This window comes from Phocoena sinus, chromosome 5, assembly GCF_008692025.1.
Source record: "Phocoena sinus isolate mPhoSin1 chromosome 5, mPhoSin1.pri, whole genome shotgun sequence".
In the NCBI taxonomy this organism is placed as follows: Eukaryota; Metazoa; Chordata; class Mammalia; order Artiodactyla; family Phocoenidae; genus Phocoena; species Phocoena sinus.
This window is the reverse complement of record NC_045767.1, coordinates 3707536-3722500: the sequence shown is the minus strand read 5'-3', so window position 1 is coordinate 3722500 and position 14965 is coordinate 3707536. Positions and strand designations below refer to the sequence as shown.

General features: G+C 58.7%; 1 protein-coding gene across 2 annotated transcripts in view; it reads left to right on the top strand.

The window, feature by feature from the left end:
* The window catches only part of SORCS2 (sortilin related VPS10 domain containing receptor 2), a 469795-nt gene that overhangs the window by 425134 nt on the left and 29696 nt on the right, over positions 1-14965 (top strand). For both annotated transcript variants that reach the window (XM_032633367.1, XM_032633366.1), the window contains exons 12-14: positions 5910-5986; positions 11619-11710; positions 12637-12744. In XM_032633367.1, coding sequence (XP_032489258.1) covers positions 5910-5986; positions 11619-11710; positions 12637-12744 — 277 coding nt within the window. The remainder of the gene's footprint in view (positions 1-5909; positions 5987-11618; positions 11711-12636; positions 12745-14965) is intronic.

Genomic DNA, 14965 nt, shown 5'->3' with positions numbered 1-14965 from the left:
TTCCAAATAAAATCACATGTTTTACAAGTCCATTGCCAGGTAGCGGCTGGCGTCTGGTTTTCCTTTTACCCATCAGCGTGGGGATAGCCTCACCAGCTCTCAGCAGCTAAGGCCGGGGAAGTGTCCCTGATGCCATGGAGACAAAGGCGGGGAGGACAGGACCATGTGCGTCGTGTCCACAGTCGCTACAGTGGCCCTTTCTCCCCGGCCAGGCCCTGAACCCTTCTAATCACCATGACAACCCTGAGAGGTCAGTACCCCTACTTTATGGAGCCCAAGGAGAGGGAAGACTTGCCCGCAACTTGCAAGGTACCATCAGGAAGCTTGAGACCCACCCCAGGCTCCTCAGGGAAGGGCAGCCCCAGCCCCAGGAGGGGCTGCTGTGCCCCTTGAACCTGCAGTAGGCAAGGCTCTGGGGCGGGCCCATCAGGCCCGCCACTCATCCGGGCTGTGGAACGGCCAGGCTGAGGCTCTGCACAGCCAGGGTCCAGATGGGGCGAGTGGCAGTCGGAGAGACAGTGTCTCTGCCCATCACACGGCGGGGACCACCAAGGCCTGGGCCGGGGCTCACAGCTTCCTGAATCAGGGGCTCCCTCCCTCTGTCTACTCCAGCACCATCTGCGACCCGGGGGATTTGCGCCCCAGACCCTGAGCTGGATGACGCATCCGCCCCTTCAGCAGACGTATCCCAGCACTGAGGCCCGGGCCTGGCTGTGTGTGAGAGCGTGAATGAGTGAGTGAAGGAATGTATGAATAAATGAGTGGCCATGCTGAGATGGCAGGAATGGCCTTCCAGGCAGAGGCGGGAACGTGTTTTTCAGAACGACCGAATCAGAGCCCATGAAGGGGTCGGGAGGTGAGATCCCCTGTCCGCTCTGTGGGTCTCTGATGGCGGGAGACCTTGGCTATCCGAGGGGCATCTCCCGTTATCCTGGAGAGGGTGGCTTTCCAGTAGGGGAGCGAGCGACACAACCAGACAGAGAAGACTGCAAGTAAAGCCTTCCGTCTTCTGAGCGTCCTGTTCATCTACGGCCCCGGGGGGTCTTAGTCAATGACTGCGATTGGGGCGGGGTCTGCCCGCTTCAATGACGGACGTGCGTCCACCAGTGAAAAATCACTCATCAGCCTCGATTTCAGTGCAGCTCATGGGGCTCCAGGTCCCATGCAGGGACGGGCTGGGTTGCCCATGTCAGACACCCCCTGTCCTGTGGACTCTGTTCCCTGGACCTGAAGGCGATGGTGTATTTTTTTTTTAACATCTTTACTGGAGTATAATTGCTTTAGAGTGTTGTGTTAGTTTCTGCTTTATAACAAAGTGAATCAGCTATACATATACATATATCCCCATATCCCCTCCCTCTTGCGTCTCCCTCCCACCCTCCCTATCCTACCTGGCGTGGACATATATACACTACCAAATGTAAAATAGATAGCTAGTGGGAAGCGGCCGCATCCCACAGGGAGATGAGCTCAATGGTGTATTTAAAATGCATGTTCGTGATGGGTTGAAACCCCAAATTCTTGACCAAAGTACAAAAGGCGGAATTTCAAATGTGTCCACCGCTCAAAGGCCTTGAAAGCTCTGGACGACCATTCCAGCCCCCCAGGGATGCTGTGAGGCTCTGCAGGAGGTTCACTTCATCGTATGCGAGTCACACGGAGAACGGGGAGCGGAGGGGGTGACCTGGCAGCCTCCCTCCCTCTCACTGTCCCCCCAAGGGCAGGATGCTACATTTATATTTCATTCTGCTGCTTTTTCATCCCGCCCTGGCTTTCCTGAGATGGATCCATCCATGCAATGTGGGCCAGTTGAGGTGTAAATGTTTTACATCCTCCGCTCCAGCCCTTAGCGTCTGCTGGGAACAGAGGGGAAGGTGGAATGAGCTGGGCTCCCTCGGGCACCGCTGCGGCCGCCGAGCGGCGACCAGTTTCCCACTGGCGGTCCCCACAATGGGCTGGACGATGTGGCAGGAGCAATGGGGCCACGTGACGGCCTGTGCCTGGCTGAGCTTCCCGAGGCAGCCATGGGCGATGGCTGCCTGTTTCCAGGGAGTCTCTCTCCTGATCTCCCCGCCATCCATCCCTCATTCCACCCTGAGGCAGGCAGCTGGGAGTTATAAGCCCGAGTTTCTACACCTCCAGCCGCTGGCCTTGGGCATTTACTGGACCCTCTGAGCCTCAGCTTCGTCACCTGCAAAACAGAGGATGAAACCTCCATCGTAAGGCTGATTTGGGGATCAGGTAGAAAGCATCAACACCAGGTGTGTTTCTACAGGTGGCCCTGTCATTTGAACAGTGGCTGGACACCACTGCCCTTCTACTGGGGACCTGCCCTCCGGTTCAGTGGACAGAGGCCAGACCCACAGATGGATGTAGAAAATGGAGCCATGACTCCAGTGAGAAAGGGAAAAGGATGGTTCAAGAAGCAAAGACCAGAGGCTTCCCTGGTGGTGCAGTGGTTGGGAGTCCGCCTGCCGATGCAGGGGACACGGTTTCGTGCCCCGGTCCGGGAAGATCCCACGTGCCGCGGAGCGGCTGGGCCCGTGAGCCATGGCCACTGAGCCTGCGCGTCCGGAGCCTGTGCTCCCCAACGGGAGAGGCCACAACGGTGAGAGGCCCCCGTAACGCAAAAAAAAAAAAAAAAAAAAAAAAAAAGACCGGAACTCGAGCTTCTAACTGCCAGGGTCTAGAAACAGCCATAGTGAACCCAGAAATAAACCTAGCAGGCCAAGAGTGCCAGCTGGAATGTTCTTCTTGACTGGGCGTGTCAAGGGGATGCGTCCTGCAGAGGTAGCAAATCACAGACGGATGGCTGAGACAGAGGGCGCCAGGCCCAATTCTGACTTGGGCCTTTCCAAGCTCTTGCCCTGGGGCTCTACACCTCCCTGAGCCTCAGTTTCTTCATCTGTGAAATGAGGGTAATAATCTCGGACTTGGGGGCACTGAAAGGTCTGATGCAGGTGGAAGGCCCTCCCTGCCCCACTGCCCTGCGCCCGTCCTGGGCCACCACGCAGCACACGCTGCTTCCGGCTCCTTGTCTGGACGTGAACCCTCAGGACCACACAGAGCACAGGCTGCAAACGCTTCCCGGACGCCGGTTCTGACAGTCACGTGACTGAAAAAACCTTGAGGGGCCGGGACGGGGCGCTCGGAGCACCCCCCCACCCCCGCTCTGTGCCAGGAAGAACCCCGGGGCTCCCCGGAGGAGCACAGCCTGCCGGCCCTCCTGCAGAGTCCCTTCAATCCCATCAATCAACCTCATCGATCCCAGATGAGAGGCCGAGGGCCGGGAGGAGGTCAAGAGCCGACCCGAGGCCCATCAGCCAGGCGGGGTCATCCGGGCCCTAGAAGCCGGGGACTTGGCAGCACCCGGAGGACCAGAGGGGCGGTCCCCTTACTCCTGTTCCAGCTGCCGCAGGGCTTGCTCCGCCACGGTGGGGGCCACGGTGAGGGGTCCAGGCCACCTTCCGCTTCTTGTGTTGTCTCTTTGCTCTGTTCCGGCCCTGAGGCCTGAGCCACTCCGCAACCTGAAGACCGAGGAAGGAGGGAGAGGAAATGCAGTAAGTGAGCACTTACTGTATACCAGGCCCTGAGAGCACAGAAGCGGGGTGGAGGGGTCGGGGGGTCGGGGGAGGAGGCCCGAGGAGACCCCAGAACAACCCGGAGGGGACGTAGAGGGAGGCCTTTCTTAGTCTCATCCCCAGGCCTCAGTTTCCCCTCCATAAAGTGAGGGCACCAGCCCCCATGTTCCTGCAGAGCCTCCCACTCTGGCGGCCTGTGGATGCGTTCTGTGAATTTCCCCTTAATTTTCCCCGGTGCCTGTTAGGTGACCGGCAGCCTGACAGCCTTGGTAGACGGAACAAGGAAAACAGGTTGCGTCACTCAAAAGACAGACATCGCACCCCTGAAATCACGGGCTGCAGATTTGCCTGGGACGTTGAGCTGACCCTGCATCGTTTGCCACACGGCTTCTGGGTTTGACGCGCGGGTCCTGGCGTCCCTGCTGGCGTCTGGAAGGATGGGGGGATAAGGGGCTCGCCTTCCTTCCTCTGCCCACGCCCAGCTGTTGCGTTCATTCACTCCTCTCCCTCTTTTCATTCAGCAGCCTTTCCTCGGCACCTTTTGGTGGCCAGGCGGGTGGAAGGGAACCCAGCTCAGTACCTGGCCCTCTGCCCCACCTCCCCTGACTGACCTCCCCTCCCACCTCCGTGCTGTCGCCAAGGCCGGTCCCTCTGCCTGGCACACCTGCCCCTTTCCCTTGGCCGGTGGCATTTGTCTTTTGAGACACAGAGCAAAGGTCACTTCCTGCGGGAATCTCTCCTCATTTCCCCTCCTGCACGGGTCCGTTAGCTTTCCCTTCTCTGCTTTCACAGTTCCCTGGGCTCGCAGGCATCCTGGCTCTGTGCACAGTTGCAGGGCATCCTTCTTCCCCGGCTAGGTGGAGAGCTCCCTGGGAGCAGGCACATGGTTACTCAGCTCGGATTCCTCACAGCTCAGCACGAGGCTGGGCAGAGAGCAGCCACTCCGCAAACACTGATGACTGTGTGGCAGTGGGTGAGTGGGTGGCATGGATGAAAAAGAGACAGATGTGTGGATGGAGGGATGGTGGATGGACTGATGGATGGACGATAAATTAATGAAGGATGGATGGATGGATGGATGGATGGACGATTTGGTGGTTGGTTGGACCTCAAAAAAAGGGCAGGTGCACAATCCCTCTGCCACTCGCCTTGAACTCACTTTGCCTCATCTTTTTGAGGATAATCCATCTCCTTTGGGATTTTCCAGTGACATCTAAACCTGGCTCTGGAAGAGAGACTCCTGACAGCACCACATGAATAAGTGTCCAAAGTGCAAGTGGTGCACACGTTGCCCAGGTCAGGGGCTCCGGGAGAGAGTCCAGAATGGCTTCAGTGTTCTCATAACAGGTCCCCTTCATCCCGGAAGCTCAGGCCCCTGGTCCCTGCCATCACCATGTGGGCACAGCGGAAGCCTGCCCAATCTGACCCATCAGAAAATCCCATTGTCCAAGACCCTTCCCGGGAGGCTGTTTAGGGGCATCCAGCCCAGCTCAGAGACCCCCGAGATTGTCCCGCAGCTGCGTCTTCTAGGTGGCCATCTGTAGGGGTCCACTTAGACTCAGTTTCCTATCTGTAAGCTGGAATCACCTTGGATGCTAAGTGGGGATTCTTCTCCCTCTGGCAGCAGCCCCAGGATTAAGTGCCAACCCCTCAGAGTGGCCTTCAAGGCTGGTGACCCACCTGCCAGGCTGGTGTGGGTTCAAGTGAACCGGGACCCAGGAGGATCCTCCTGGCTGCCCAGCTGGCTTGGTGCCCACCTCACCATCCTCCCGAACATCCCCTCAACAGACATTTAATGAGCACCTACTTTTTGCTTACCCTGCCTCCCACCTGGACTGCCCCAGACTGCCCTGGACCTGCCTCCGGCCTCCCCCGCACCCGGCCCCCAGGGGGTCTCCAGACGCAAGCCCAGCCATGTCCTGCCGCAGTTCCCGTCAGGGGCTGCCGTGTCCCCACACTGCCCACCCGGCCAGCATCCTCTCTAGCCTGTCCCCGACCCCCACTCCATGCTTTTTCTTCCTGAATCACACTCGTCACCGTGGGTCCCCCTGAAGCCCCCAGGCTCTGCCTGCACCTGGGCTCAGCCAGAGCTGCCTGAGGCTGGCTTTCTCTGGGCAAAGTTAATCTTTTATTGCTCAGACTAGGACCCGTAGTGGTGACAGCAGGAGGGCAGAGAGGGGCATCCACCGGTGGCTCTGGTGCTGGGAGGTGTAGACCCAGAGCACATCAAGCACCAACCTCGTCTGGGGACCTGGCTGCACTCAGACCTTGGTAAGGGGGAGAGTGGCCGATCCTAAGAGCAACGCTGCCACTTTGCTTCCGGACCAGGTAACCTGGGCTCCCAGCTTGTGGAATATAAAGAAGAAATGTACATCACGTCAGACTGTGGGCACACCTGGAGGCAGGTAAGGTGGCGGGGGGGGGGGCCCGGAGCCCACCATGCTCACTCTGCCGAGGCTCCTGGGAGAGTCTGTTCCCTCATCCCCTCCCTCCCAGAGGAGTTCCGAGACACACTTCTTCATCTTCCGCGGCCTGAGGGGCTGCACACAGCTCCCTTTAGCAGATGTTACATCACCATCTGTGAAAAGAGAGCCCAGGCCAGGCTGCCCACACTGCTGCTGTTCTTTCAGCAGCCACTGCTGGAGAATTCCAGATCTGACGCATCTTCCCACGGTCAGACAGGTTACCGTGAACATCGAAGCAATGGGGATCGATGCCAGGGACGGGCTGGAGGTGCTTTCCGGCAGGAAGCCACACGGGGACTCAGAAGCTTGGCTGAGCCCAAAGGCCAGGAAGTGGGGGCCCCGAGGACAACCCCCGGGTTCCTGGCAGGGGCAGCTGCTGAGTGGATGGCACAGACTTGGGAGAGAAAGAGAAAATGGGGAGGAGCAGGTTTTGGGGGGCCACGGTGAGTCTGGGTTGGGCCTCCTGGGACACATCCATGGGATGGTGATTTGACGCTCAGTGTGGCCCGAGAAAAGGAAAAGCAGGAAAGGGAGAAGAAACAGGAGAAAGCAGTTATGCAGGGAAAGGCCCCCAGCACTGGGGGGTCACACTGTGAGGACCCCTCCCTGCTGCGCCCACATGTGGCTCAAATTCTCAGACTGGAGGGTGGGATGCTGCCGGCCAGTGGGTGTCACGCAGAGCAGGGCGGGTGGGGAGCAAAGGCTGACGGTCCGGCGCCCTGTGCAGTCAGGCAGCCCAGGAGCCGAACCCACGCGCTCTGCCCCAGGAGAGGCCCCGTCGCCCTCTACCCTTGCTATTTCTTTCCAGCAAAAAAAAAAAAGCCTCATCTGGTCTGCCGGCTTCATGGAGTGACATTTTCTACTTTAAGAAAATGCACTAAATTTTCGTGTGCCTCTCTTTCGGTGGCTGTAAGAAGCTCTGTTTTCAGGTCAATTTTTTGCACCCCTGAGTATCCCACTTAGAGCCCCCTGCCCAGGTACCACACTGGACAAATGTTAACCCCCAAAGTGTGAAGCTCACCTGTACCCTGGGTTTAAAGCCCTGGCGTTTTTTAATAATATGCAAGAAACAAGGAATTTTGAAAAGGGCAAAAGAGATTTATTGTGTTATAATAGTCCTATCTCACTAAAACTAGTGAAACATGTCTAAACTTTCTTAAAGGTCACTACCTGTCCACTGATTAGAGAAACCGCCCCCCTGCTCCCGGCTTGTTAGACTTTACAGACCAGGTGAAACAGAAGAAAAAGGTATTCACGGTGGCCACTTTTGTCAAGCAATTCGCTTAGGCTTCCAACTTGGGAACTTGTCAGAATTAAATGGGAGAATGTCTGTTCGAGACTGAGCTGAGGTACCCATTTCTTCCCCAGTGATGGGGGCGGGGTGGGGGAATGGGGGGGCTCGGGTGCTTGGCAGAGGAGCGGGGGGTGCCCGTGTGTGTGCGTGCGTGTCAGAGGGAGGGCGATTACTGGTGGGGGGCAGTAGGCAGAGGCCAGGGTGGGACAAAGGCACGAAGGCCAGGCGACCAGGTGAGCTCAGGCCGGTTTGTCAAGGATGCGATGAGCTGTCTCTACAGGAAAACTCTTAGATGCCTAAGGGATGTGTCATTTTATTTTATTTATTTTTGGGGGGAGGATGTATCATTTTAAAAACATGACTTCCCTGGAATGATCAAAACATAGAACACATTTAAGGAGCCCCCTCTAGAACTCAGGGTGTGGGAGAGAAAGGATTGGGGGACTCCTGCCTAGGCGATGGTCAAGGCACAGAAAACCATAGCAAAGGGTGTGCAAAGACCCTGTGGTCCAGTGGTGGGTGTTGGAGCCCCCTTGTTCCTGAGTCCCAAGCTAACGAGAGTGGAGTTGCCCATGGGGGTCCCCTGGGATGGCTGGGAGGCACCCCATCTCCTCAGTGGATGGACAGGACAAACGCCCCCCTGCCTGTCCTTGCGGGAGGGGGGTGCAAAGCATGTGGGGTCTGAGCACAAGTGAGGGTTGAGCACACGTTCGGGGCCGCGCCCCGGAGCTAAATCCTGCTCGGGGGCAATCCCAGCACCCACTTCCGGCTTACCGTTCACTGTTCCACCCCTGCGGATCTCCCCAGGAAGGGAAGCGGGTTAGGCCCCCAGCGGAGTGGGGAGGAGGGCTCCCACCGGGCGGGTGGGCAGAGACCTCTGCAAGTTCAAAGGCAGAGACGGATGTGCTTGCGGCATGCCATGTGCCTCTAGGACCACGTCACGGGACCCAGCGTGGTTTCCACCACCCTGCCCGGCAGCCCGGAGGTCCCAGGAGGGATTCTAGCTTCTCTCTGAATAATCCCCGGGACAGAGAGCTCACTGTTTCCAGGAGGAGAAGACTGCTGGCTGCACCTCCCCCTCCGCGTCCCTCCCCCAGGAAGCTTCTAAAAGGGGAATCTGTTCTCCTCACTCCCCAAGCAAACCTCGGTGTCCCCCACCATCTACGGGAGGGAGGAAGTCCCTACCATCGGCTGACCCACGGGCCCTGCTGCCCGGCCCACCCACGGGCCTCTCCATCTGCCCGCAGTTCCAGCCCCAGCAAACAGCTCGTGCCGCCCCGCCACTTGGCCACACTGCTCTCTCTAACCTCCTCTGCACACGCTGTTTCCCCGCCCGTAATGCCCTTGCCCCGCCCAATGTGCTGTGACCCCCCCCCCACCCCCACCCCCGGGGTGCCCACTGGCTCAGGTCTCGAGTTTAACTGGAGCACATCATTCAACCCCAGAACACGGGCTGGGAGCTCTGTACTGTGGCAGAACCTGGGCTGGGCAGAGAGGGTGGGTTCGATGGGCTGCTTGTTGGCATCTGAGTCACTGGGTGGAGGTGGTCTGTCTCCTTGCGGCGGGGCGGGCGGAGGGCGCGTGTTTCCCCGGGCTATGAATTTCTGGGGCGTTAAGCTTTCATTTCTACCTCTGGCTCCCAGGACCCAGACAAAGGACCTGACACACTGGGTGTGTCTGACGGGTGGAGAGACGGGGAGGGGAATTGTGCAAAGTTCTTCCCCACGGTACCTAAGTCCGCACGACGTCACCTCCCTCATCCAGGAGGTGCTATCTGAGTTAACGTAGCCGCAGGCAGCACACTTACCCAGAGTGCCACCCAGAGCACCTGCCAGAGCTTAGGACACCCAGGCCCAGGGACTCCTCTGACCCCGGCAGGCGCGGCCATGGAATCTGGGGGGAGGGAGATGCAGGGGTGGATCCGGGAGGTCCCAAGCTAGTGCTCTGGGCTCTCACCCCACCCTGCGACCTCGTCACTCGCAGGACACAGATCCTCCTCCTGCTGAAAATGTCCTGCTCGTGGTGACAGCAGCTCCTGGTGGATGTGGCAGGCGGTCCATCAGAGACCCGGGGTCTCTACCCTAGTGCTGCCAGTTCCTAGCTGTGTGGCTGCAGGCAAGTCACTGTGTGTCTCCGAGCCTCTGGTCTCTCTTTGGAAAATGGGGAGGTGACCTCTGAGCGTGGTTGCTATTAAACAAGGCTCTGTACGCACAGCAGAGGCCCCCGTGCCAGTCACCCAGTTCTCCCCTCCCCCGCATCAGACATGTTTAAGGGCACAGTTCGCAGGTATCCAGGTCTCTTCCACCATTCTTCGTAAGGGACCTCTCCTCTTTGGTCAGGCCAGAAGGGTTTCCTAGAGAATTCCTGTGACCAGCGGGAAAGCCAGCAAGATGATGAGAAGGTGGAAATATCTGGGGAAGAGCTTTGCAGGCAGGGAACAGCACGTGCAAAGGGCCTGAGACGTGTTCAGGGAAAGGAGGCCAGGGTGACTGGTATACGGGAGGTGGGAGAGTGTGGGCAAGGGCCTCTCATACAGAGCCCCAATGACCAGGAAAGGGTGTGGATGTGATTCTAAGGGCCATGGGGGCCATTGGAAGGTTCTGGTGGGGTTAGGGGGTGTGGGGGTAATGGGATGTCAGGGCTGAGGGCTTGGCCTGGAGGCACCACCAGCTCTGCTGAAGTTCCCGTTCCTAAGAGGTGAGGCCTCTGCTTGGGGTCCTCCCCGAGTGCCTCCCGCTGGCTCTGGAAAAACAGACATTCAGACAAAGGAAGACTCGAGATAGAAGATCAGGGGGGAGATGCTGGTTAATAGTTGTGTGGGTGTGTGTGGGTTTTTTTTAATGATTTCCCCATTCCTGGTCGCTCATTGCTCTAGAACAGGGTCCCCGGGGTGTGGGAGCTTTTGGGGCTCTTTCTGCCAGGGCAAGGGCAGATGCAGCCTCGTTTGGGTCTACATCTGCTTGGAGATGCACTTATTCCGGCCTCGCTCGGCAGGCACCAAGCCCTGCAGCAGCTGCCTCCCCGGCCCAGGAGGGGCCCCAGAGCCACAGGCACAAAGGCCTAGCCAGGCCCCTGTGCGGAGCGGCTGACACCCGTGAGCGCGCAGGCCCCGGCGAGGAGCTGTGGGTGTGGGGTCCTGGCTCCATCCCATCTCCCCCTGAGTTCCCCTGCACCCCTGCTACAGAACCCACAGGCCCTGAGACGGTCAGACAGGGTGGGCGGTGAATGGGGCCCTGGCCCACCGCAGGTGGTCGTGATGGGGCCACGTCCTGTAGACGAGGTACAGGGTTGCAGGGGACGTGGCAGAGGGCACTGGTGCCCTTCTCTGTGTGGAGTCAAGACACAGGCTGGCCGTCTAGGTATCTGTGTTCATGGAAGATCTAGAGGGGGACGCCCGGTGTCCTGGCAGGACTAAAGAGCCACACCCGGCTCTGCCACCCACCAGCTCTGAGGCCTTGGCTTGGCCCCCACAGCTCCAAGCGTCAGCTTACTCATCTGTAAAATGGGACCCCATCCCAGGGCTGTTTGCAGACAAGCGAGGCCACCAGAGGTATTTCCTCCTGCAAGAGCCCTGTCCAGGCCACTCGACCTTTTGTCCCCTGAGGACTTGGTGGAGATTCACTCATTCACTCGTTCATTCATTCATCCCCCACACACTCCCTGAGCACAGGCAACCCCAGCTGTGAGCCGAGGCATGTGCCGGGCCACAGAAAGGATTCAGAGGCAGGACCGGCCCTTGAGGAGCTCCCTGGCTGGAGGAAACAATGACAAATTAGTGCAGTAAGTGCTGGGGCAGGGGGCCCAGAGATGCTTCCCACCCACCCTGGCATCAGAGAGGGCTTCCTGAAGGAGGTGGCACATGGAGTATCTTAATGTCAAATAGAGGTTTGCTTTTACTGGTGACGCGTATCCTAAATGCTTTTCTAAGTTCCACTATTTCTCAGCCTCACGTGTCGGCCTTTTTGGTGTATGAGGTTTTCCTTTAGGCAGGACCACCTGCAGTGTTTATTTTTCTCCCTTGTCAACGGTCTAGAAATCGCCATCTGCATCCATTCATCCCGCACGTACTGAGTCTGGGTGGTTGGGGGAGCATGGGGATGGCCTGGGGACACCGGGAGCCCTCAGGCCAGCCCTGCCTCAGGGAACCGGACTCTGTTGCTGCCCCCCAGGCAGCGTGTCGGCAGTTCTGCCCCACTGGAGAGCGACCCCAGACCCTGAACAACCTCCGACCCTCCTCAGGGTCCCGCCCTCAGACCCCCCACCTGCTGTCTTCTGCAGGTATTCCAGGAGGAGCATCACATCCTCTACCTGGACCACGGCGGCGTGATCGTGGCCATCAAGGACACCTCCATCCCCTTGAAAATCCTCAAGTAAGGCCATCGGGAGCCAGCGCTGGGTGCAGGGTGGTAGGGGCTCTTTCTCCCCACCTGGGAACCCCTCAGAATAGTCCCCAGTCCCCCCACCCAACAGCTGCTTCTGGCCAGGCCTGGAGAGGTGAGGAAATGGGGAATGATGACCCAGCATGGTCGGGTGGGCCAGAGGGAAGCCTGGGGCTGTGAGGAGGCCCCCACCCACCTCATCCTTGGGAAGCAGGGAGGGCTTCTCAGAGGAGGTGACTTTTATGCATGGACAGGAATTAGCTCAGTGGAGGAGGTGGGGTCAGAGAAGGAAGCCAGCAGCGTGTGCCCAGGTGAGAGTGGGGTTGGCATCAGCTTCAGACAGGTGAAGGTTTCTTGTGGGGAAGTGAGGGCAGATACGAACTCTGGACTTGGAAGGCAGAGCTGGGGGAGCTGCCAGGAAGCCAATATCACTTTAGTCTGAAAAAGATCTTTCTGCACTGCAGCTGGCTGTACTGATATGCCTCACTGAGAGATAGTAAGCTCCCATCAATGACCTGGCAAACCCTGGGCTGGCCTCGGGCATTGGGTGGGGCTGACCTGGATGTGTCCAAGTCCTGGATAACTGCAATTCAAGGGGTACAAAGCAGCTTGGGACCCAGAACACACACCCAGGACTCCTTGACTGTGGTGTCACCGAGCAGATGTGGATGCCATCTGCTGGTGGTGGGTGGCTGCTGTGACCTCCCAGGAGAGCGTGAGGTCAGGGATCCTCTTGTGGCCGAGACACTGGACTGGCCCTGGGGTTGGCCACTGCTCTTGCCTGTTTTCCCGGCCGCCTCAGCTGGACAGCTCTGGTCCCTGGGCATGGGCAGGGCTGGGTCCTGCGAGGCAGCTCATCCCGGACACAGGATGTGTTCCCACCTGCCCCGAGGTGGTGACTCCCCTTCTCTCGGCAGGTTCAGTGTGGACGAGGGCCTCACCTGGAGCACGCACAATTTCACCAGCACCTCCGTGTTTGTGGACGGGCTGCTGAGTGAGCCGGGGGACGAGACGCTGGTCATGACGTGAGTGCCCACGGGAGGTGGGCAGGCAGGTCAGAGCCGAACCCCAGGCGGGCCGTGGCGGAGGGCCACCGTGGGCCTTGCTGCTCTAGGCAGGTTCAACACTGACCCCCAGCCTCCTCGCTTTGACTTCCATCTTCACACCTGCTTCCTTCTCTCTTACCATCTACTGTTTCCTCTCATCCTCAGCCACTGGGAAGTGGCCACTCTGTCCTTAGTCAGGGACATTTGTCACCTGCCCACAATCACCTGCTGGTGAGGGGTGGAACCAAGAGTCAAGGGTCAGCTCTGGGTCACTGTCCACTTAACCTTTCAGATGGTGGTGATGGTGGTGGTGATGGTGGTGATGGTGATCGTGAAGGTGATGCTGTGGTGAGGGTGTTAATGGTAGCGGTGATTATTGGCTATCGGCACCTGTGAAGAACTTGTAGGCACATGGCACAGAGAGGACCTAAGACCCAAATGGGCCAGTGAAGGGCAGATCCAGGCTGTGACCCCAGCCCCTTGACCCTGGCTCAGGTCAAACGCATCCCTGTTCAGAGTGGCTCACAGCCCAGGAGCAGAGCCTGAGCAGGTGGGGATTGAAAAAGGCACCCAGGGCTTGACTGTGCCCTGTGGCCCCGCTGGGGAGACAAGGCGCTCACCCAGAAACCACGAAATGAGGGTCCGCCTTTGGAAGCCTCCTTCCTGGGTGATTCGCCCGTCTAGGCAGAGCTGATTCACAAGCCAGCGTGGGGCCCGAGACTCTGCATTTCTAGCAGCCCCGCCGATGCTGTGCATGCCTGGCTGCACTGGGTGCGGGAGATCGGGCCCTGTGCGCTCTGCTTCGCTTTTACTGATGACGCCCGTACTGGGGAGAGCAGTGTCCCCCCAAATCCACGTCCACCCAGAACCTGTGGATGTGACCTTACTTGGGAACGGGGCCTTTGCCGACGTGCTTAGTTGAGATGAGGTCACACAGGTGGAAGGTGGGCCCTAATCCAATGATTCGCGTCGTATACGAAGAGGGTTAGGGTTAGATACACAGCCACACCGTCACGTGAAGACGTGGCACAGGCCAGCGTGATGCGACCACAGCCCAGGCACGCCTGGAGCCCCAGGAGCTGGAAGAGGCAGGAAGGACCCTCCACTGGGGCCTGCAGAGGAAGCCCGCTCTGTGAACACCCACATCGCAGGTTTCTGGCCTCCAGAACGGTGAGGAGATACGTTCCCATTGTTTGAAGCACGAGTTTGTGGACATGAGTTAAGATGGCCCCAGGAAGCCACCCAAGGCCCCATGACTCTTCCCCTCATGACAGCCCAATGTAGGCCAGGGCCACTGACGCTGGGAGGGGACCCGGCACTTTGGACACCTCGGTCTCTGGTTGGCCTCCCAAGTTACTTCCTCTCTCCCCCCAGCAGACTTTGAGGAAGCTTCCAGGGGGCAGGGCTGGGTCTGAGTCCCCAGCCCAGGAAGCCTCCTGCTGTAGCAGTAGGGAGTGAAAACAAGTAAGAGTTTCCCTTGCTCGCTCCCGGAGGACTGCGGAGGGAGGGGGCGAGCTGCTTCCTTATATGGGGTGAGGGTAGAGGTGTGTCCGGGGGTCAGCTGGAGGGGTGGCTTAGGAGGTTTGCCCACCCCTGCTTTTGCTCCCGGCTCTTCAGAAGTGGCAGTTGGGTTTCTGGTCTTTCTGTATCTTGTTGTCCATAATTTGCCCCAACTGGGCCTACACACAGTTATTTTCAGTCCCTTATAGTTTCTTTGTATTTTGTGGCTCAAGGAGACGATTGTCCAGGTGCCAGCACTGCAGCAAAGGGTCCCAGGTCCCAGCCTGTCTCAAGGCCAGCCCTTCTCCAGTCATTCCAGCCCGGCCTGCCATGTGCCACCCTCTGTCTGGGCACCAGGGACCCCAAGGACCCACAGAGCTGGTGGCCCAGGCAGACAGATCAAATATAACCAAGAGTGACATGGTTCCTCGTTAACGTGAAAGATGCTGATACAACAGGGCCAGCCGGCTGAGGGGCTGGGGGCTGAAGGGTCGCTTTTGGGGTGGGTGGTGATCAAGGAGTCTCGGAGCAGCTGACCTTTGAACCAGGACTGGGCCAGTGAGACCCAGGCCCAAGGACGAGCTGTGGGTACAGAAGGATTGATGCTTTTCCACGTGAGGATTTGAACTGTGCCCCAGCTCTGGCTCAGCCCTTCTGGAGCAGACGGGCCGGTTCCGTCCATTCCCAGCAGAGTGGCCGG